General features: G+C 56.0%; 1 protein-coding gene across 3 annotated transcripts in view; it reads left to right on the top strand.

Annotated features, from left to right (window-relative positions):
* CD6 (CD6 molecule) overlaps positions 1-19,722 on the top strand; it is a 36,298-nt gene extending 16,576 nt beyond the window's left edge. Inside the window, exons 2-14 of one of the 3 annotated variants that reach the window (XM_045855015.1) lie at positions 7,506-7,574; positions 8,570-8,920; positions 9,661-9,972; positions 10,694-10,996; positions 12,372-12,437; positions 13,762-13,902; positions 14,265-14,363; positions 14,930-14,953; positions 15,406-15,528; positions 17,168-17,239; positions 17,505-17,699; positions 17,982-18,083; positions 18,664-19,722. In XM_045855015.1, coding sequence (XP_045710971.1) covers positions 7,506-7,574; positions 8,570-8,920; positions 9,661-9,972; positions 10,694-10,996; positions 12,372-12,437; positions 13,762-13,902; positions 14,265-14,363; positions 14,930-14,953; positions 15,406-15,528; positions 17,168-17,239; positions 17,505-17,699; positions 17,982-18,083; positions 18,664-18,731 — 1,925 coding nt within the window. In that variant the 3' untranslated portion in view covers positions 18,732-19,722. The remainder of the gene's footprint in view (positions 1-7,505; positions 7,575-8,569; positions 8,921-9,660; positions 9,973-10,693; positions 10,997-12,371; positions 12,438-13,761; positions 13,903-14,264; positions 14,364-14,929; positions 14,954-15,405; positions 15,529-17,167; positions 17,240-17,504; positions 17,700-17,981; positions 18,084-18,663) is intronic. The other 2 variants (XM_045855016.1, XM_045855017.1) reach the window with 2 other exon arrangements.
* The last annotated feature ends 313 nt before the right edge of the window (positions 19,723-20,035 follow it).

The raw sequence follows: 20,035 nt of genomic DNA, 5'->3' as shown, positions 1-20,035 counted from the left end.
TCACCATCCACTCTGAGCACATCTGTGTCCTCCCCTGCCGCGTGGGGCCTGCCACGGAGCCTGACCGAGACAGGAGCGCAGGAAGGAAGGAATGAAGGGCACGTCCCGACTGAGGGCTGACATAGGCAGGAACATGGAAGACTTTTGGACACCTCGGAAGCCCCTTCGATGTGAGTTGTTGGGAGGAGTATGAGGGACCTAGAGTCATATTCTGGTTTTCACCTCCTAGTAACTGTGGCCTCGGGCAAGTCATTCCATCCCTCTGAGTCTCGGTTTTCTCATCTGGAAAACAGACTTCCTGAGGCCCTTTTGGAGATGAATAAGAGAGCATGTGCCGTGTGTATAAGGGAGGGGCACGCAGTAGGCATTCAGATGCTACCTTCTCTCGAAATGTATTTCCTGAACTTGAACTCCTGGGTCCAGTGGACCATACAGCCGATGGCCGCTGCCAGCCTCCAGCTGTTAATGACAGGGGTGGCTATGAGAGTCAGGCTGAATAACCCCAGTGTCTCCCAGCTTCTCCTTTGAACCTACGAGTGGGGAGTGGGGAGGCGACCCCTGTAGCCTGGAGCTGATGGGTGCAGGGACCAGCCTGGATAAACACAGCTGCTGAGCCAGGGCTGGCCCCTGCTCCCCCAAGGAGACTTTCCAGTCACAGCCGGAAGTCCCACCTGCTTGGGAAGGGCTGTGTTTCTTTCTTATGAGAAATGCCGATGACTTCTGGGGTCTTCTGGATGCCTGATGTGAAGGGGGCTTTAGGCCACCTCGGAGAGGTCACAGCACCACGCCTGGGAGCTGGGGGGTAGTCACCCCTCGCCCACACTCAAGCTCACCCAGAAACTGCTGCTCCAGCACCTCCAGGAGACTTCAAGCCAGAGTCCCTCCTGAGAGCTGGTGGGTGGGGGCAGCCCCCCTGGGAAACCCGGCACAGCCCAGCAGTTTTAGCTCCACCAAAACCCAGAAACCCCAAAACCCAGCCCTGTCCTATGCACAGAGGGCCAAGCTCTAGCGGGGTGGGGGGTTGTTCTTGAATTTAATATCCTTGAGTCTCTAGCTTAACACACCAGGCCCTGTCCCGAGTCCAGGCCTTTGCTGGTGCTGCACACCCTACCCAGAATGCCTCCCGCCTCCTTTCCCTGGTTGAAGCTGCCTGATAACAGTGCAAAGAGTGAATCTGGGCAACAAACTTGGCTTTGACTCCTGGCTCTGTCAACTCCAAGCTGTGTGACCTTGGGCCAGGAACGTGGTATCTCTGAGCCTCTTTGTCAGTCAGTCAGACAGGCTTCACAATGGCATCTCTTCCCAGGGTTAGCATGAAGGTTCCTTAGGAGAGTCCTCGGTACCCGTGGGTCTGCTCCCCTGCCACAGTGAAATGCTCTGTAACCGTCGAGGCCTGGCTCAAGGGCCACCTCTCTGCAGTGACTTCCTGGACCCTCCCTCCTCTGGGTTTCTCCGGCAGGCAGGCACGTGGTTCACACCTCTGTCTGCATGTCCCACAGGGAGATGGGAGTCGGGATTCAGGGCAGCTCCTGACACTGGGGCTCCTGGCTGCGCCCTGGGCTGACGGCAGGCCTGGGGCTCCCTCAAGGGCACGTTCCCGCAGCGGAGCCCAGAGCAGGCCTGGCTGTGGGCCTGGCTCAGGAAATGGCGGAGGCGAGGCGAGTTACAGAGACTTTCATTAGTGGTAACGGTGACGCTGAGCATTTGCTGTGTGCCCTGCAGTGTCGGTCAGGTGGTACTTAAGGGACTGCAGTGAACCCTCCTCGTGGGTTCAAATCTCTGCGTTGCCTCTTAGGAGCCCCGCTGTCCTGGACCGTTCCTTTCCCTCTTGGGCCCCAAACTTTCCCCCACTGTAGAGTGGGGGCAATAATTAAACCTATCTCCAAGCATTAAGAAGGAGATTAAAGACTTTAACACTATCAAAAACCCCACAGATTTCTTTACCCATATCAGTACACGAGAACCATTGGCAGTGGGTATTGATGTGATTCAAGCAATTTACAAAGTTTTTCACATATGTTCTCATTTAAATCACTGATGTTTTTATTTCCATCACTTAACGTGATATATATGACAAAAGTTCCAGAATTTAGAAAATAAAGAAAAAACTTAACAGCAATGCTAAACTTATCTTCAGAGATGACTGTTATTACTACCGTTATAGAATCTTCCAGACGTTTTGTTAGAAATATTGCAAATACTCAGAAGTGTACTGATAGCATCTTACTGAAGGTGGGAACCTTTAGGCATTCCCATCGCCCAGATTTAAGAAATCCTTACATTTTTTCCGCCATATTTGCTCAGATCTACATTGATAAGAAAGAAAATCATACAGATACTGTTAAAACACTTCCTTACCCCTCATGCCCAGAGCACTTCCGCTCCAAAACGTGGTGGGCCCACTCTTCCCTTTTGTGTTTTTATACTTTCATTACACAAAAGGTATCAATGCCCACTAGATGGTACATGCGGTATATTTCACATAAATGATATCATACTGAGCATACTGTTCTACAACTTACTCTTCTCCCTCAGGATATTATGCCTTCAAGATCTAGACCAAGATAGAAGTCTAATTAATTCATTCTTTTAACCAAATAACCCAATCTATGACAATAACACCGTATCTTTAATTATTTCCTGCTGGTGGACTGTGTGAGATTACCACTGAATTTTTCTATTACGAGGAGCGCTTTTTAAAAAATCCCTGTGTACATCCGCATGGGAGCACACCAGAGAGTGTTTTTCTAGGACATGTGCACAGAGCTATTGCTTGGGCATTGAAGTGTGAGCACTTCCAACCGCAGGAGGCATCCTGGCCACTGTTTCTGCACGTATTTATAAGGATATGCTCATCCTGCTTATTTGGTTTAAAATCTGCTTTTCCCGCCCACCGTACACCTGCACACACACGCCTATCACAAGTGTACATTGGTGCCCATGGATCCTGCAAGGTCTTGTTGGGTACTTACTGCCAGGTAGGCGTTGGGTCTGTCTCCTCATCTCACTTCAGTCCTGCGAGGTTTTTGCACCTGTGAGGTGAGGGAGGCAAGTCATGCCGATGAAGGGATTTGCCAAAGGCCCCCGTCAGTAAGGAGGAAGCTGGGTTTCGATCCCAGGCTTCTTCCGTTCCAATCCAGTGCTCTGTCTGCGGCCCAAGCCCTGGCAGATGGTTCTACCCAAACCAGACTCAAGGGCCCCGTCCAAGACCTACTGAGTCGGAGTTAGCGGGGAGGGACCGGGACATCCACCTCTGGCACTCAATGCTCTGAATTCTTATGGGGGATCAGGAAGATGGGGCCGGTGTCTCTGGCCTGCTGGCTCCCTTGGAGCCACCTCCTTCCCGGTGTCCCACGGGATTTTTATTTTGAGTTGCTCGTGATCCTGTAAGCCTGGGGCGTGTCATCTTACCATCTGGCAACCGCAAAGAAGGAATAATTTGGCACGCGAACCTGAGAAAGCCTCGGGACCAGGACCGCAGGAGCCTTTGCTTTGAGAGGAACTTCTGTTACCATAGCAACTGCAGTCCACATCTCATCTTCAGGACCAGTGGATACGATGGAGAGCCAGCGAGGGAGAGCAGGGTGTGTGAGTGAGGGGCAGCTCGGCGAAGGTTCATAAGCAAGATGGGGAGGGGGGAGGGAAGAATGAAGAATGCAGCCTTTGGGGAACAGCCTTTGCCAAGCAGAGAACTGAGGGTTTCTCAGAGCCATCTTTTGCTTGGGGTGGGATGTCTCTACGACTGACCCTTGAATAATATGGGTTTAAACTACATGGGTCCACTTATATGTGGATTTTAAAAAATACATACTATACATTTATTTTCTCTTTCTGATGGTTTTCTTAATAAGAGTGCCTTCCCTGTAGCTTAGAAGAATATAATACATAATGCATATACAAAACATGTGTTCATTAGTTGCTTATGTTATCAGTAAGATTTCCGGTCAACAATAGGTTATGAGTCATTTGGGGGTGTGAAAAGTTATTTGCCGATTTTTTACTGCGTTAGGGGTTGTACCCTTAACTCCTGCGTTGATCGAGAGTCGACTGCGTAGTCCGTGGCCAGCTGGCCTCTCCTGTCCACTCAGGACTCGAGATGAGAAAGCAGGTCAAGGCCTCAGAGTGTGGGGCAAGGATGACAGCTGACATGTACCATGTCCTAAGCGTTTCACACACAGTATCCATGCGCCCCTCAAGGCGAGCTGAGGTGGCCCACGTGTTATGCCCAGTGCCAGGTTAAAAACAGAGTCTAGTCGGGCCCAGTGACCTTGCGAAGGTCGCACAGCACAGATAGGTTTGGATCATTGTGCTGTTTTCCCGAAGCCTCCGTTCTAAGCCATGAAGACAGAATTCCCTGGAGTGGCAACAGGTACGCAGATGCACTGGTGCCCAGGGAAGGTTGTGGACTCTCCTCCTTCCGGACCCTCCCATTTACACTTATCTCCCTTAATTCCTGCTCCAGCCCCAGCACCTGGGCCAAGTTCAGCAAATGTTCACGGGATTGAATGCAGGTGGTAATATGCTCATTTCTCAGCTTTCAGGATATTGTCACTCACACGCCCTCATGTTCCTGAGCACCGGGGGCGGTAGGGGGGCGAGGAGGAGTTCCAGAAATCAAACACACCCCAAAGCCAGGGTGTTGCATTCTTTGAGCTTCCTTTCCGTGGAGATTATGAATTGTCCTTCACTTCCCCTTGAGTGTGGTGGTGAAGAGGAGGGAATTCAATCTGGGCTTGCAGGGAGGGTGTCCTGCCTATGAACATCCTCTGTTGTGGGGGTGACCTGGTGACAAAAGACCGTTAAAGAGGCTGGAATGCTCTGGCCTGAGTGGCTGAAGCCCTCTGGGGCAGGGACTCTCAAAGCCGTCGCCACCACCCTCCTCTGCCGATGGTGCACTGCCTTGGCTCAGGCAGCTGCAGCAGGCCTTGGGAGATTAGCCCCCGGGGCTTGCAGGCTGACTGGTATCACCACTGTTCGTAAGTTCAGGGCTGGCCCAGCCCCGAGAAGCTGGAGGGAGTTAGGAAGACCACCTGGTTGTCAGCGCTCTCTGCCCCCACACCCTCGACACTGTCACTGAAACAGAAAGTAAGATGTTGGGTTTCAATTCAGTGGAGCAAAGCGGTTAAGAGTGTGGGCTCTGGACCTGGACAGCCTGGGTTCAAATCCCAGCTCTGTCATTTTTCTAGCAGTGTCATCCTGGACAAATCACTAAACTTCTTCGTGCCTCTGTTTCTCCACTTTGTGCGCTTGCTATGAAAATTAAATTGGTTAATTTATCTAAATTATTTTTTTAACTGCTTGGGTAACAGTTGTCCTTGCAGCTGGCAGCTCCTTCTCATTCTTAGTCAGTCAGTCAATCAACAAACACTGTGTTGGGCACCCTGGGGGCACAGGGCTGACTCAGCCTTGGGCCCTGCCCTCCAGGGTTCTCTGGTCTAGTAGAAGACCTGTGTGCCTTTATGCATGACAAAGTGTCTCCCCAGGCCCACAGAGATGATACAGAACTGAACTCGAGCCCTCCACAAACACATACGGTCATGCACAAACACATGGTCCCACACACAGATGTACCCACACAGAGGGGTACACACATGATCACAATCATACTCCCATAAACACACATGCCACAATCACACACACGTATGCACTGCAGCCAGCATCTCAATCCCCCCATCTCCCCAGCACACACAGAAATAGGTGGAAATACTGAAAACCACACTGGAGCACTGGGGCGGTTGCCATGGGAACCAGGATTCCAAAATCCTAACTTGAGGGTATCTGAATCCTTGCTCTGAATATTTCATTAGTCATGGAGTTCGTGCTCCGAATTCTGAGTCATTTCTCTTTCAGGGGTCAGGCGGGGCAGCCACACTGGGAGTTGGTGAGGACAAGCAATTAAAGGCCTGATTACTTTCTGTCTGAGTGATGGAGTGGCCCAGACAGGTGCTTGTGGGAGATCTCTGTCCCGAGGGGCGTGTGTGTGCATGCACATGCACGCTCATCTGGGTGTGAGTCCGGGGAATCTTCTTAGGTGAGGCTGAGAAAGTACAGTAGTCGTGCCCATGTCTGCAGCCCCTGTATCAGTCAGGCCAGGCCAGGTCAGGCTGTGGTAACAAATACGCCCCCAGTCTTCATGACTCAACACAGAAAAGGTTCACTTCTGACTCACACAAAATTCCGGCTGGGTCAACATCCCCCTTCCTCTTGTGGTGGCACCTGGGACCCAGGACCTCAAATACGGCCATGACAGAGAAGAAAGACCCAGAGGAGGCTCATTGCCTCTTACCTACCTTGTCCCCGCAGTGGACACACGTCCACCTGTCTAGGCTTCTATGGCCGCAACATATGTACAAGAGATGGGGAAATGGGGAGGCATTCTTTTGTGAGCACAGTCATCCCTGCTACAGCTCTCCCTTTGTGCTTCTGCAAACTGGACCGCCCCCGCCCAGCATGGAGCCCATTCCTTGGGGACAGTTCAAAGGCTGGCTCTGCCACTTGCTAGCTGGTGGCCTTGGGCCATGTATGACTCAGGGTCCTAACAGGAAACAGATGGCACACTCAAAATAGAAGTTTGAAGGGGGCTTATTTACAAAATCCCCTTTGCAAAGGACAATGCAGTAAAAGGAACTCAGAGCAGCTGAGCGGTTACCACCCTGGTCCAAGGACACAAGACCAGGGAGTTGCCAATGAGACATGAATAGGTGATTGGCTGCCTTGAAAGCATCAACAGAAGGACCGAGCCTGCCCAAAGGATCTCACTGGGAGGGAGCCAGGGAAATAAACACCATGACCTCCCTCCTGTCTCCACTGGGGCTCCCCAATGGCTGAGCCAAACAGAAGCCAAAGGGCCCGGGAAGATGCTAATTTAGACCAAACAGGTCATCCTCCCAGGGCCAAGTGGACACACGGTGTGCAAACACCTGACATAGTCAGTCCTCCACACATGTTGATTTCTCAGGGTCTGAAAGCCCCCTTTCCAGTCCAATGGATCACAGCTCAGGAGGCACCAGTTATCCTAAAGTCTGGTACGAATCTCTCAAGTTTTCCAAACAAAAGTGTGTTTACTAAAAATAACTCCATTTTCAAGATTCCTTGGTGCATCAAATATTTTACAGCTATTATCTCTTGTTAGCCCACAATATTTTCCTAAGGGCCTTGCCAACAAGTTGGGACTCTGGCAGAGAAAGTGACCGAGCCATCCATGGTCACTCAGCCAGCGAGTGGGTCTGGCCCCAAAGCCTGGTCCTTCCTCTCTGCCCTGCTGTGGTTTCCGAGGGCATGTGCACAACTCCCAGGTGAAGTGTAGAATGCTGCAATTCCGAAGCTTGAGAATTTCCCTCCCCTGAAGGGAGGCAAAGGAACCAAGGTCCAGGACCATGTCCTTCTCCAAAGGCCCTCTAGAGCTGTGGCAGGCTCCAGAAAGTGCCCCCTGCCCTTCCAGGCACCACCGTGCCCTCCACGCCTGAGTCTACTCGCTCACCACGGCTGCTGCTCCTTGATTTCAGGTCACCCGTCTCCAGCCCCATCTGGCCAGCGCAACACCAGCGGCACAGAGAGCCAGCCCTGGGAGCCAGGTGAGGAAATTATCCTTCTGGGATCCACGGTCAGCTTTCTGAGACTGCGCAGGTGGTGTCCTGGGGTGACTGAAAGGGGAAATGGACTTTTAGGGTACCAGGGAGGCTCCCTAACTTCAGACAACACCTCTCCTTCTTAAACCAGTGTCTGCAGGTCCACATTAGATTCCCCTGGAGGTCTTAGAACTACCATCTTTGAGAGGCCACTGATAAAAAGTCACATACACATGTCAGGGTGTGCAGTGAACATTTTAAAGGGATTTGCTGAGAACAAGCTAAAGGATCCTTGGTGAAGGTTGTGGGGGTTCCACCAGGTGGGTCTCAGATTACCTCGACAGATATTTATAAAGGACCTACTCCCTGCAGAGCTGCACACTGACACTGTGGGTGCAATCCTGGGCAAACATGGGCAGGTGGGCCCCCCAAGGGAGGGCTCTGGAGCAGGGGAGAGCCATCATACACACCACCCACCTGCGACCCCATCGCCAGCCCCACGTCTGTCTGTCCCCCAGGGTTCCGGGGCCGCTGTGGTGCTCCCTCGCAGCTAGTGCCCTGGGAGCAGCGGAGAGGCCTGGGAGGGGCAGTGTGGCGCCCGCAATACCAGGGGGGCCTCTGAGCCCAGAACTCTGTCCTTCCTTCACACAAGGGTGCTCTTGAGACAGGGGCAAGTGAGGAGGGTTTGGGGGGACTGGACCCCGGGTTCTCTGTTGCCCCAGGCCTAATTCATCCTAAACTTCAGGGTCACCCTCAGCCCCTCTTCCTGGCTGCAAGGAGAGCCAGAGGGTCAGGCGTCAAACGGGGCTTGGGGATGAACCCTCCCGGCCCCTTTTTACAGACTGGAAGGCTGAGGCCAGGAGTGGGGGTAGGGAATTGTCGGAAGTCACTTAGCAGGTCGGTGGTGGGGCCTCTGGCAGTAGCCTGCCCCCACCTATTCCTCGCGTGGGCAGAGTCTGTATCCGCGCCCCCAGGCCTCAGCTGGTGTGTGGTGTTTTCAGGGGAGCGGCCCGAGGTCCGCCTGGTGAACGGGAGCAGCCGCTGCAGCGGGACCGTGGAGGTTCAGCTAGGACAGTCCTGGGAGCCCCTGTGCCGGAAGTTCTGGGACCTCAACGCTGCGGAGGCCGTGTGCCAAGTGCTGGGCTGCGGAGGGGCAGAGACGGTGCCCAGCCAGCCAGCTCCGTTGTCATCGGAACTGCCACGGGACTGGGCCGCGAGGAACGCCAGTGGGACCCGGAATGCCACGCGGGCCCTGGTGCCCACAGTCCAGTGCAGAAGCCCCGAGTGGCAGTCCTGTGAGGTGGTGCAGCAGGAGTGCATCAGCAGGGGGCCAGTCCAGGTCACCTGTGCAGGTACAGTGGCCCGCCCCGCGCCTGCCAGCTGAGCCCCTGCTGGGGGAGGTGGGGAGAGCATCTATTCCCCGCCGGTCTTCAGTCAACGCCCCTCACTCCTGTCCCCAGCTCTGGGCACTAGACCCTGGCCTCCTCCCCCATACTTCACCCCCCAACCCCCATCAACGCAAACACAGCTGGTGCCCACACTTCGTATTATTTCCAGCTCTGAGTGTTTCCTCAGATCTGGCCTGCGGACCTTTCTCCCTGCTAGAACTCTGGCCGGCCCACTTGGTCCCCAATGCCACCCCTTAGGTCCCCAATCCTAACAGAGTCGTAGGCTTTACTTGCTGGTGCCTTCCCTCATCCTGCTCTGGACTTCTGTCTCCTTTATCTCCGTCCCTACCCACAGCGCACATAAATATGACAAGTTCCCAGGGCCCCTCAGCACTGCAACTCCCCAGCACCACGGCCTCGCTTTTCAGGCCCCGCCCACAGGTGTCAGGCCCCACCCACGAGTTTGCACCAGGCTACTAACCCCGTCCACTGGCTCCGCAGGAACCCTAGTCCTGACCAGTCCCCCTTTGTCTGCTCAGCAAGTCCCAGCCCTGCAGGTTTCCCTGTCCTGCCCACAGGGTTACAGCCCCTCTCCCTGGGTCCACAGCCCCACCCACAACTATCCGGCCCAGTCCCTACCACCGCTTCCCTTCCTGGCCCTCTTCCCACCCCCATCCACAAACCCCTTGCCCTCCCACCCCCAGAGAATCAAGCACTGCGGTTGGCGGAGGGTGGCAGCCGCTGTGCCGGCCGCGTGGAGATGCTGGAGCATGGCCAGTGGGGTTCTCTGTGTGATGACACGTGGGACCTGAAGGACGCCGACGTGGTGTGCAAGCAGCTGAGCTGCGGCTGGGCCATCCAGGCCCTGCCGGGCTTGCACTTCGCCCCTGGCCAGGGAGCCATCCACCGGGACCAGGTGAACTGCTCCGGGGCCGAGACCTACCTCTGGGACTGCCCAGGGCTGCCTGGGCACGGCTACTGTGGCCACAAGGAGGATGCTGGCGTGGTGTGCTCAGGTCAGTGCGCACCGTTTCTGAACCCCCGCCCTCCACCAGCCTCACTGCCAGCCTCCTGGGCACCCGGCCTGGAGTTAGTGCAGGAGACAGGGTCCCTGTCCTTGCGTGGTCACCATCCAGGAGGGAAGATGAGACCCAGACAAACATAGAGCCCCAGGGAGCGAGTGGCAAAAATCCTGAGAAAGGAAGCCAGGTGTGGTTTAGAGGCTGCAGGCAATCCAGAGCTAGAAGGATAAACCCGCCCACCTTCTGGAAGAGGCGGCCTTAGGGTGAGTTCTTCCCGAGGGAGAATTGGTCACGTGATTCAGAGCAGGGAGAGGCGCTGGAGGCTGGGAGGCCCCCCCCCCAGCAGGCTGTGGGCAGTCCAGATGAGGCCGTCCGGTCCAGCCAGTGCTTCTCTGTAATAGATGTAGGAGTCAGGCGGGGGGTCTTGTTAAATGTAAATTCTGATGCAGTCGGTCTGGGGCAGGACTTGAGATTCTGCATTTCTAACCAGATTCCAGGCGATGCAGCCGCTGCTGCTCCACGCCCCCACACGTGGAGGAGCAAGGGTGTAGGGCACGGAAGCCCAAGTAGAGGACAGGGGATGCGGATCCTGGGGGGAGAGCACACAGATCTGGAGACCTATGGGCTGCGGGGTGTTTGCATCCGTGGGCGTGGGCTGGTGGGAATCTGGGCCCAAAGATCCTGGCCTGATGCTGCCCACCCCCCTCCCCTGCAGAGCACCAGTCCTGGCGCCTGACCGGAGGCACTGACCGCTGCGAGGGGCAGGTGGAGGTGTTCTTCCGTGGGGTCTGGAGCACCGTGTGTGACAGCGAGTGGTACTTCACAGAGGCCCAGGTGCTCTGCCGTGCCTTGGGCTGCGGGACCGTGGACAAACGGCCCACGGGGCTGCCCCACTCCCTGTCGGGCAGGATGTTCTACTCATGCGAGGGAAACGAGACCACCCTCTCGGACTGTTTATGGCTCTTCAACAACTCCAATGTCTGCATGCAGTCCAAGGCAGCCAGGGTCCTCTGCTCAGGTACTCTTCCCCCCAACCCCCCTGCACCCTCACCTCAGATACTGACCAGGAATCCCACCGGAATCCGCAGCCTAAGAACTTGCAGCCCAAACAAAGACCACAGCGTAGGCCAGGTCAAGGATGACAAAGACTGGCATGAGAGGGGCCGCCGTCCCTAGCGTGCCCAGGCAGACGCTGCTAACTGATCAGGGCATCTTTTCCACAAATCCTCAACTCGGCCTCAGAGTCAAATACTTCCAGGGGTCTCTATGGACTGGGGTCGGTTCAGGGGATAGCACCAACTTGCCGTCCCAGGGCTGGTGACCACAGTAAGAACGCATCCGGAGACACTAATACTAATATCAGTGGCTGAGATGTGTCTGGAGTCCCGATCACGTCGCAGACGATGCCGAGCCCTGGGTTGTGTCTTACTTTGGCTGAGCCCCACACCCACTCCGTGAACTGGGTTCTACCGAACTTGAACAAATCTGAGATGGCCCTGATACGCCACTCCACTGTTATTTTATGTATGTTGATGGGGGCAAACACGCTGCCACAATAAACTCTTGGCATGTCACGAGATGGAACGATTTCAGAGGTGTTAAGGTGTGAAAAGGAGAGAGCGTTAGCCCTGAGGAAACGCGGTGTTAGCTGTGTCCGTGGAGTTCCGATGTCAAGCTACGGGGTCAGGGCCACCGTGTACCAGCCAGAAGGCCTCCGTTTCGAGACCACGTGGATGCCGATAGAGCCACTCCCAGGGTAGCTGGGAGATCAGAGAGCAGCACCATGGGACCTTGGGATTTTGCCTTCCCTTACCTGTCACGTGCTTATGATAATACTGAGCGCGGCAGCTTCCCACCCCCTGAGGCCCACCTGAAGAACAAACCCGAATGAGTGGAAAGGGGAATTGTGGTCTGTAGCAGATTCTATAGAAGGAAGAGATCAGTCTTTTTAATAGGCCTATATTCTTTTTTTTAAAGATTTTATTAAATTTTTTTTAGAGAGGGGAAGGGAGGGAGAAAGAGAGAGAGAGAGAAATATCCATGTGCGGTTGCCTCTCACATGGCCCCCACTGGGGACCTAGCCTGCAACCCAGGCATGTGCCCCGACTGGGAATTGAACTGGCAACCTTTTGGTTTGCAGCCCATGCTCAATGCATTGAGCTATGCCAGCCAGAGCTATTAGCCCTATATTCTAAGCAAAGGACCTTCCCAGCATTTAATCCATGCTGTACCTCCTTGTGGTAGGGGGTGGGAAAGACAGGTTTCCTTAGCCAGGTGCCCCCCTGGGACTGTGCCTCCTGTTCCAGGTCACCTGTTGTGTTCAGTTCCTGGCAGGAGGACTGGCACATAGTAGGTGCTGTGTGTCAAGCTGAGGGAGGTGTGTTTCCTGACAGGTTCCCAGAGGTTGCTCAATCTGTCCACTCCTGAAGTTCCTGCAAGTATGCAGCCAGTCACTGTAGGTGAGTGTCACTGGGTTCGCAGTGTCTCAGAGGCCCGGGTGCACTCGTGCATTTGCGTGTGTGTGTGTGTGTGTGTGTGTGTGTGTGTGTGTATCTGCCTGGGTGGGGCCAAATGGTTCGCCCTCTATCACCCACCTCCAGACGCTGGACTTGCCTCTTGGTGCCTTGTGGCCCTCCCCCCTTCCCACCCTCCCATGTCAGCTCCACCGCTCCCTAAATCCTGGTATTCCGTGGATAGGAGTCTACTTCCTGCTCTCCTGTGAGCTCCTGTAGGGCAGAAGGATAGAGCTGGAGAGCTGAGCTGGTCTGACACGGTGAGGATGCTGAGGGTGACAGCCAGTGTGTTTATAACGTCCCAGGCACTGGCCGAGCACTCTGGGTCCTTACTTCCCAACCCTCTAATCTTCCCAGCAGCCTCCTGAGGAGGTCTCATCATAACCCTTACACAGGGGAAGGAGGTCCAGCTCAGAGGCGAAGCGACAGCTAGCCAGTGTTGGCTGGAAGTTGCATCCAAGGTTCTGAATCCCAGCCCCACACTTGGTGCACCTGCCAGCTGTGTGTAGTTTGGCTGGCTTCAGGGCAGACTCTGAGGGCTCGAATCCCAGCTGTGCCTCTTGCTAGCTGTGTGATATTGGGCAGTTCTTAACCTCTCTGAGCCTCCGTTGCTTTGACTATAAAAATGGGATTGAAAACCATAGCGCCTTTCCTAGTGTTGCTGTAAGTCTCCAAAGAATGAATTTTCATAAAGCACTTAGAACAGGGATTAGCACACAGTAGGCGCCGCCTGGGCATCAGTTATTCTTGTGATCATTCAGTCCAGGCCTGGAGCCCCTGGCATGTTCACAACCAGGGGTGACTCGGAGTCACCTTCTCTGGGAAGGCCGCCTTTGTCTTTTCCATGGAGAATTAGGTGGCCCTGGCAGAGCCTCATGCCCCCAGGTCCCCACCCACAGCTCCATCACAGCACTGGATGGGGTTGAGCTGAGTTACTGATCCCCCCACTAGACAGAGATTGTGATGTCTTCTGACACTGTTGTCACACCATTGGGGCTCCGGGATGGTTGAGCAGAGAGAGATCCCTACGGGCTGAGGGCCAGGAGAAAGTTTCACTCAGGCAGTTATTCATTCAGGATGTGTTTCTTGAGCACCTACTATGTACAAGACACCTAAGAGCAGATGAGAAAAAAAAATGTTAAAGGGAAGAGGAGGCTAGGTCCAAAGAAAAAGCAGCTCAGCTGCAGACAGGTTGGAGAGGCGAGAAGAAGGGCAAGGAGGAGTCTGTGTCCATTCTTCTTCCTCCCTGATTTCGGGCTCTTGCTTCTAGAACCTTCTGTGACCGTGAAAACGGAGGACTGGCAATCTCGGGAGCTGATCCTCTTCATCGCCTCTATCATTCTGGGAATTCTCTTCCTTGTCTCACTCATTATCATTGCCATCATCCTCTTGAAAGTTAAAGGAAAATACGGTAAGTGCAGAATTCTGGGAGCCATAGGGAAGGCTCAGGGATGGGAAGGAGCTGGCCTGAGGTGCAACCCTCCCAGGGGGACCTGAGCTTGGGGGGCCCCATCAGGAGTAGCAGTGACTCAGCCATGGCCACCCAACCCTGGACCCCGGAGCACCTCCTGATGGGAAGGATTTTCCCAGCATACCCAGGAGAGGTGGACCAATGTGGGTCCCACGGGAGGTTCAGACTATGTGTGTGTGTGTGTGTGTGTGTGTGTGTATTTGGGCGGGCGGTGAGGAGGGAGATGTCTCAATGAGAACAGAACAGGCAGACTGGAAGGGGCCAAAAAATAACTTATAGAATCTCTGCCTCCCCTCCCTCAGCCCTCCCTGCTATGGTGAACCACCAACACCTACCTACCACCACCCCAGCAGGGGTCAATAGCTATCAAGAGGTCCCCATCACCATCCCCAAAGAAGAAGGTAGGATGTCAGCCACCCTGGGGGAGGGGAGGGCTGGAGAAGACAGGAAGGGTATGCTTTCTGGAGGATCCGCACTGTTTATGTCAAAGCAGTGTCCTCGCTGGGGAGGAGACCTGGGCCAGCCCGCTAGTGGCTGTGGGACCTTGAGCACACCAGGTCTTAGTCTGACGGGCAGGTGAGGTGCCAGTGCCATCATTCTGGGACCCTAGGCTTTTGAATTCTGGACAGACACAGCCCAGGGCATTTGGGACTGGGCTCTCATTGGAAATCTCCACTCTGCTAATTGGCTAGTCGGTTGTGGTACCAATACCTCTTTCAATGGCTTGCTCAGTCAGCCTCCCTGCAGAGCCCCGTCCAGGTTTTCCTGGAACGTGATTTTATTTCATGTTTTCCGAATGAAAAAAAAATAGATCATGCATCCATGTTTTGGGACATATGGATTTATACCTCTTGAAACTCTCGTAAAGGAGTTGGAGTGCAATCACATTGCATTGTGAGTATGTTAAGTCTCCTTTCCTTGAAAACCAGTGCAACACTCAGCCAAATATTATTACTCTTCTCTGCAGTATCCACATATCTGAGGAGAGAATGTGAGTAACAGAGCCCAGAACCAGGCTAGGCACCCACTGCACCGGGTGGCCTGGAGGTTGAGAGCCACCCTGCCTGCTTCTCTGGGCAAGGGAGCACCCTGTGCCCCAGTTTCCTCAGCTGTAAAATGGGGACACTACCGTCTCTCCCTCACGGAGTGCTTATGAGAATTAGATGATATTTGCACTCGTTAGAACAGTGCCTGGCGTGCAGTGACTGCTACGTGTTTGTCACAGAAGGAAATCTTACTTAGTTTCCTGTTGGAAATGGGTGGGAAGCGCTGGAAAAACCCGGGCTGGGGAGTCTCGGACAGATGGGCTGCCTGGCGCTCTCCTGCCTCTCTGCCCCGCCCCCCCGCGCCCCCCGCGCCCCCCGCCATCCACGCTGTCCGTCCGCTGTCCCTGCACGCTCCGCCCACCACTTGGCCACGCCCCCCGCTCTGTTCTCTCCCCAGTTCCCAAGCTGCCCTTCCAGGCCCAGGCCCCGCCCCCCGCAGACCCGGACTCCAGCTCGGAATCTGACTACGAGCACTACGACTTCAGCGCCCAGCCTCCCGTGGCCCTGACCACCTTCTACAGTGAGTGCCTGGGCCCGGGCGCCCGGAGGCCCTGTTGCCTGAGCCAGGGAGAGGGCCCAGATGCCTGGGGACCTTCAGTAGGTCCCACCTGATGACCCCCACACAACAAGGGTGGAAGCACCCTTGCTGCCCGCTGTGTTGACTGTAAATGGCCTCACACTGAAATTTTCAAAGTGCGTTTCGACCCTGGAGGCATCTCCATGCCCGCGGGCAATACCCGCTCTGGACCTTCTTCCCTCCTCCGTCTGCCTCTGGCCACACAGGGTCTTAAGGCCTGGCCTTCGGCACTCCCCCGAAGGAGGCTGTGTCTGTGTAAGACACGAGGGAGTCCAGGGGACAGACACAGTCCAGATGGCTTCCCGCACACTCCCACGCTCTTTCTGTGCCCCGGCCTCCCCCCCCTCCCCCACCTCCACTGTGAGCCCAGCTCTGCCTCCTGTCTGGCTTCCTCAGCTCTCCTCTCTGTCTCCTGGGGTGGCAGGGCCCACGCAAAGCCCAAAGCCCAAAGCCGGGAGGTTGAATGAGAGCAGAGAATCTCGCGCCTATTGTGGAGTCCCTTGGGAGCTTGTCACAAATTCCTGAGCCCCAACCCACACCTGCTACCAGAGTTAGGATGACAGCTAGGCTGTGTGTGACAGAGACGCCCAAATGACAGTGTCCTGAGACAGTGCCCAGGGCCCAGGCTCCTTCTCTCTTGCCGCTCTGCCGTCCCGAAGATGTTGCCCTTGTCCACGTGGTTCAGAATGGCTCACCACCGTGTCCACATCCCAGCCAGCAGGAAGGGGGAAGGGAAGGTGGGGCGTGCCCTCCCTTCCAGGCCAGAGATGCCCACGTGGCTCCCACCTGGGGTTCACCAGCTGGAACTTAAACCCACCAGCTGCAAGAGAGGCAAGGAGATGAAGCCACTGTCCTGGGCCACTGTATGTCCAGATAAAGGCCCAAGGGTCCCCTGCTGCAGGAGAGATATAGGGGACAGCCAGCCAGCCATCTCTGCTGCACCTGCTGGATCAGGGCCTCTTGGGGCGAGGGGACGCAAATAGCTCCACTTCGGGTCCCTGCACTGGCATTTGGGAGCCCCAGGCATGAGGTGTCCTTAGAACCTGAGATCCTGAGGCCAGGCGTGGAAGGTGTGAGACTGAGAGGCCCAAATCCTGGGACTCTGACACGAGGAGTCAGTGGTTCCAGGTTCGAAAGAGCTGACTGCGAGATCCCAGACACTGGAGTCTATAACATCCTCTGAGTCTGCTTCTCCTTGGTTCCAAAACGAAGGTGCCACAGAAACTGACAGAAAGATTCCTGACCCTCCAGCTTATGCTCTGGGCCAGATCCTCGAAGGGGCAAGGTCACACAAGGAGAGAACCCAGGACTTGATATTTCCTTACGTGGAGGGAGGGACAGCTGGGGACAAAGGGCGCAGGGTTTCTGGCCACAAGCAGCCTGTGCCTGTGCTGGTTTGAGACCGAGGTTCAGGGTCTTCTTGGACTAGGATGTAAGCCTGGGATCTGACAGGGAAGGCTAAGCCCCTCCGGGCCCCTGGGGTTGTCCTCCCGCCTGATCAGCCTCCGGGGCGCCCTCCTCCGGGCTCTCGGGACAAGGAGATGGAGCCTTCACCCCTCCTCACCACCCCATCTGCTTGTAGATTCCCAGCGACACCGAGTCACAGATGAGGAGGTCCAGCAGAGCAGGTTCCGGATGCCCGCCTTGGAGGAAGGTGAGCTGGACTGGGGCAGGGCCTGGAGGGGGCGATGCCGGCCCCGCCTGCAGATGCAGCAGCTGAGCTCACCTTTGTGGGAAGCTCCAGCATCTCCCCTCGACAGGTCCTTCCTGACTTGACCAGTCCAGGTGGCACTCCGTTCTTTGCCCAATCTGATCTAAAGCCTTCTTCTTTCCTCGCCATTCTCCCTTTCCTGGCCTGGGACTCGAAGAGGTGCATGCCTCCCGGGTCCCACCTGCCAACCCTGGACCCTGCGTTGCAGATCCCCCCTCCCTGGGCCGTCAGCAGCAGGTGAGGAGCCACAGCGAGTCCAGCACGTCGTCTGGGGAGGACTACTGCAACAGCCCCAGCAGCAGGCTGCCACCCTGGAACCCTCAGGGCTTTTCCTCAGAGAGGAGCCCCCTCCGGGAGCAGCCCCCGAACTTGGAGCTGGCCGGCTCCCAGGGAACTTTTTCAGGTAAGCTGAGCCAGGGGGACTCTGTGCGTGCCCTGTAGCCAACCTGGCTGGAGAAGTGATAAAGCTAAGAGCCTTGAACCAGGCTGAGTTCAAGAGTCTAGTCCCAGCCCTGCAGCCACTTGCTGTGTGACCTTGGACAAGTCTCGTCCCCTCTCTGGGCCTTCATTTCTTCGTTCATCAAGCTACAGACTTGACTCCATGGAGTCGTGAGGGACTCCCAGCTCTGGCAGTTTGTGTTCTGACTGTCTCCAGGCACAGGGTGACTGTCTCTGTCTCCATCAGGGCCCTCGGCTGATGACAGCTCCAGCACCTCATCTGGGGAGTGGTACCAGAACTTCAAGCCACCGCCCCAGCCCATTTCGGCGGAGCAGTTTGCATGTCCAGGTGCCAGCGGCAGGGGTGGGGGTTTGGGGAGGGGGACAGAGAGGGGCTGGGGAAAGGAGGAATGGGGGACATCTGGATCTATTAGGTACATCCGCCCAAGGAGAAAAGAAGAGAGGTAAAGGGATTAAAAAAAAACAAACCCAAAAAACCCAAAAGAAGAGAGGTAGGGAAAATGGGGGTAAATTGGACAGAGATTCAAAAAGAATGCTTTGAGAGGAAGTGAACCCCCCATCAGTGGGAGCATTCAAGCAGAAGCAACCAGATGGCCCCTTGGGGGGGAACTGTGGTGGCAGAGGGGCTGCCAGCATCAGTTGTCCATTGGGCACTGTGCCAGCGTAGGGACGACTGCCCTGGACAAAGATAAGGCCACCTTCTGGTGAGGGAGATGGCACATTCTGGTGAGGGAGACGGCAGTGATCAAGATGACAAGATGGGGTTCTTGTCACGCCTCGCCCCGCAGGATCACAGGGAGGGGGCGTGGACTCAGACCCACTCAGCTCTGTCCTGGGGCAGCTGGGGAACGATCAGGTCTCCCGCTGCCCCTAAGCGTCCCCCTGACCTGAGGCTCTTGGCCACACAGGATCCTCCGGTCCCCAGCCTGATTCTACCGATGACGACGACGACTACGACGACATCGGAGCAGGTTAGGCAGGGCCCAGCGAGGCTCCAGGTGGCTCCCTTCCACTGGACTCCGGCTCTACCTGCTCCCCTGCCCCGCCCCACCCTCCCAGATTGTGCCCCAGGGTGCTGAGAGGCCCCCCCTGGAGAGATGAAAGGAAGCTCCGCGCCCTGTACTTCTCAGTCTCCATCCATCAGGCCGAACCTGCTGGCACAGCCCTCTGCCAGCGCCCAACAGCAGCCCCAAGGTGGAGGTGCTGCGTCCGAGAGGCGGCGAGCTCTGTCTCAGGGATGCACAAGCAGTCTGGGCCGCCCCTCGGCCAGCGGCACGAAGGGGTTGAACCGGATGACTCCGGAAGCCCCTTCTGACCCCCGGGGCGTCTGGTGCTTTGGTGCCCTGAGTCTCAGACCGCTCGGGGCCCAGAAGTAATGGGAGGGGCAGAAGCCGGCTGTCCCAGTGCCACCCAGGAGACGCTGCGAGCAGGGCCTGCTGGGCTGCCGCCGCTCTGACAGGTAGCTTCTGGGGTTGGGGGAGCGGCACACCGGCGGATCCAGGCTTCCTTGGGCATAGGCAGCTGACAGTGAGCAGGACAACTGCCCCTGCCCCGACCCGCACCACCAAGAGACTGGGGCCTGAGGTCAGCCCTGCCTGTGGAGGCCCTCGGAGCCCACCAGGGTCACCACCTTGTTCTGCAGAATAAGGATGCCAAATCCTTATTCTGAGCTTCCAACAGTTTATGAAGATGACCCCAGCACAGACCCCGAGTTGTGTCCCAGTCCCTAAAGGGGCAGAGACTCCGAGATGTCTGCCAGGATGGGTCCAGAGGCTCACCAAGCCCCTGAGTGTCCCCCTCTGGCTGCGTGGACTGGTGGGAGACTCCCGGAGAAGCCTGTGAACAGGCAAGATAACGCCCAGAGCCACAGACGTGACCCGTCAGCCTCCCCAGAGAGGCTGGTGGAGGGTAGGGGCGCATGGGGGTGGGGGCGGGGCTTAGGGCCAGCTGCTTGGTGTCCTGTTCTGAGCATCCTGAGATTAAACTAATTGCTGAATGAAACCTGGGCATGGAGTGACAAATCCTTGAACCCTGTGGAACCCCAGGCTGTGTGTGGGCTGGGTGGGGGCAGCTCTGTCCACCAAGGCAAACTGGAAAACCTACTGTAGCCCGGCGCCGTGGAAAATGCTGGGGATACAGGGACAAGAGGATACAGGGCTTGCCCCCTGGAGGAGGTGGGCGCTGAGACAGCCACCGTACTCCCTGATCTATCTGCCCCTTACGGGCCCTGGCGCAGTGGGGCTGAAGTTGCTGTGCTGAGTGGATTCGAACCTGGGCCTC

Source organism: Phyllostomus hastatus, unplaced genomic scaffold, assembly GCF_019186645.2.
Source record: "Phyllostomus hastatus isolate PE091 unplaced genomic scaffold, TTU_PhHast_1.1 phas_scaffold_11, whole genome shotgun sequence".
In the NCBI taxonomy this organism is placed as follows: Eukaryota; Metazoa; Chordata; class Mammalia; order Chiroptera; family Phyllostomidae; genus Phyllostomus; species Phyllostomus hastatus.
The sequence above is the reverse complement of the archived record's forward strand: the minus strand, read 5'-3'. Positions and strand labels throughout refer to the sequence as shown.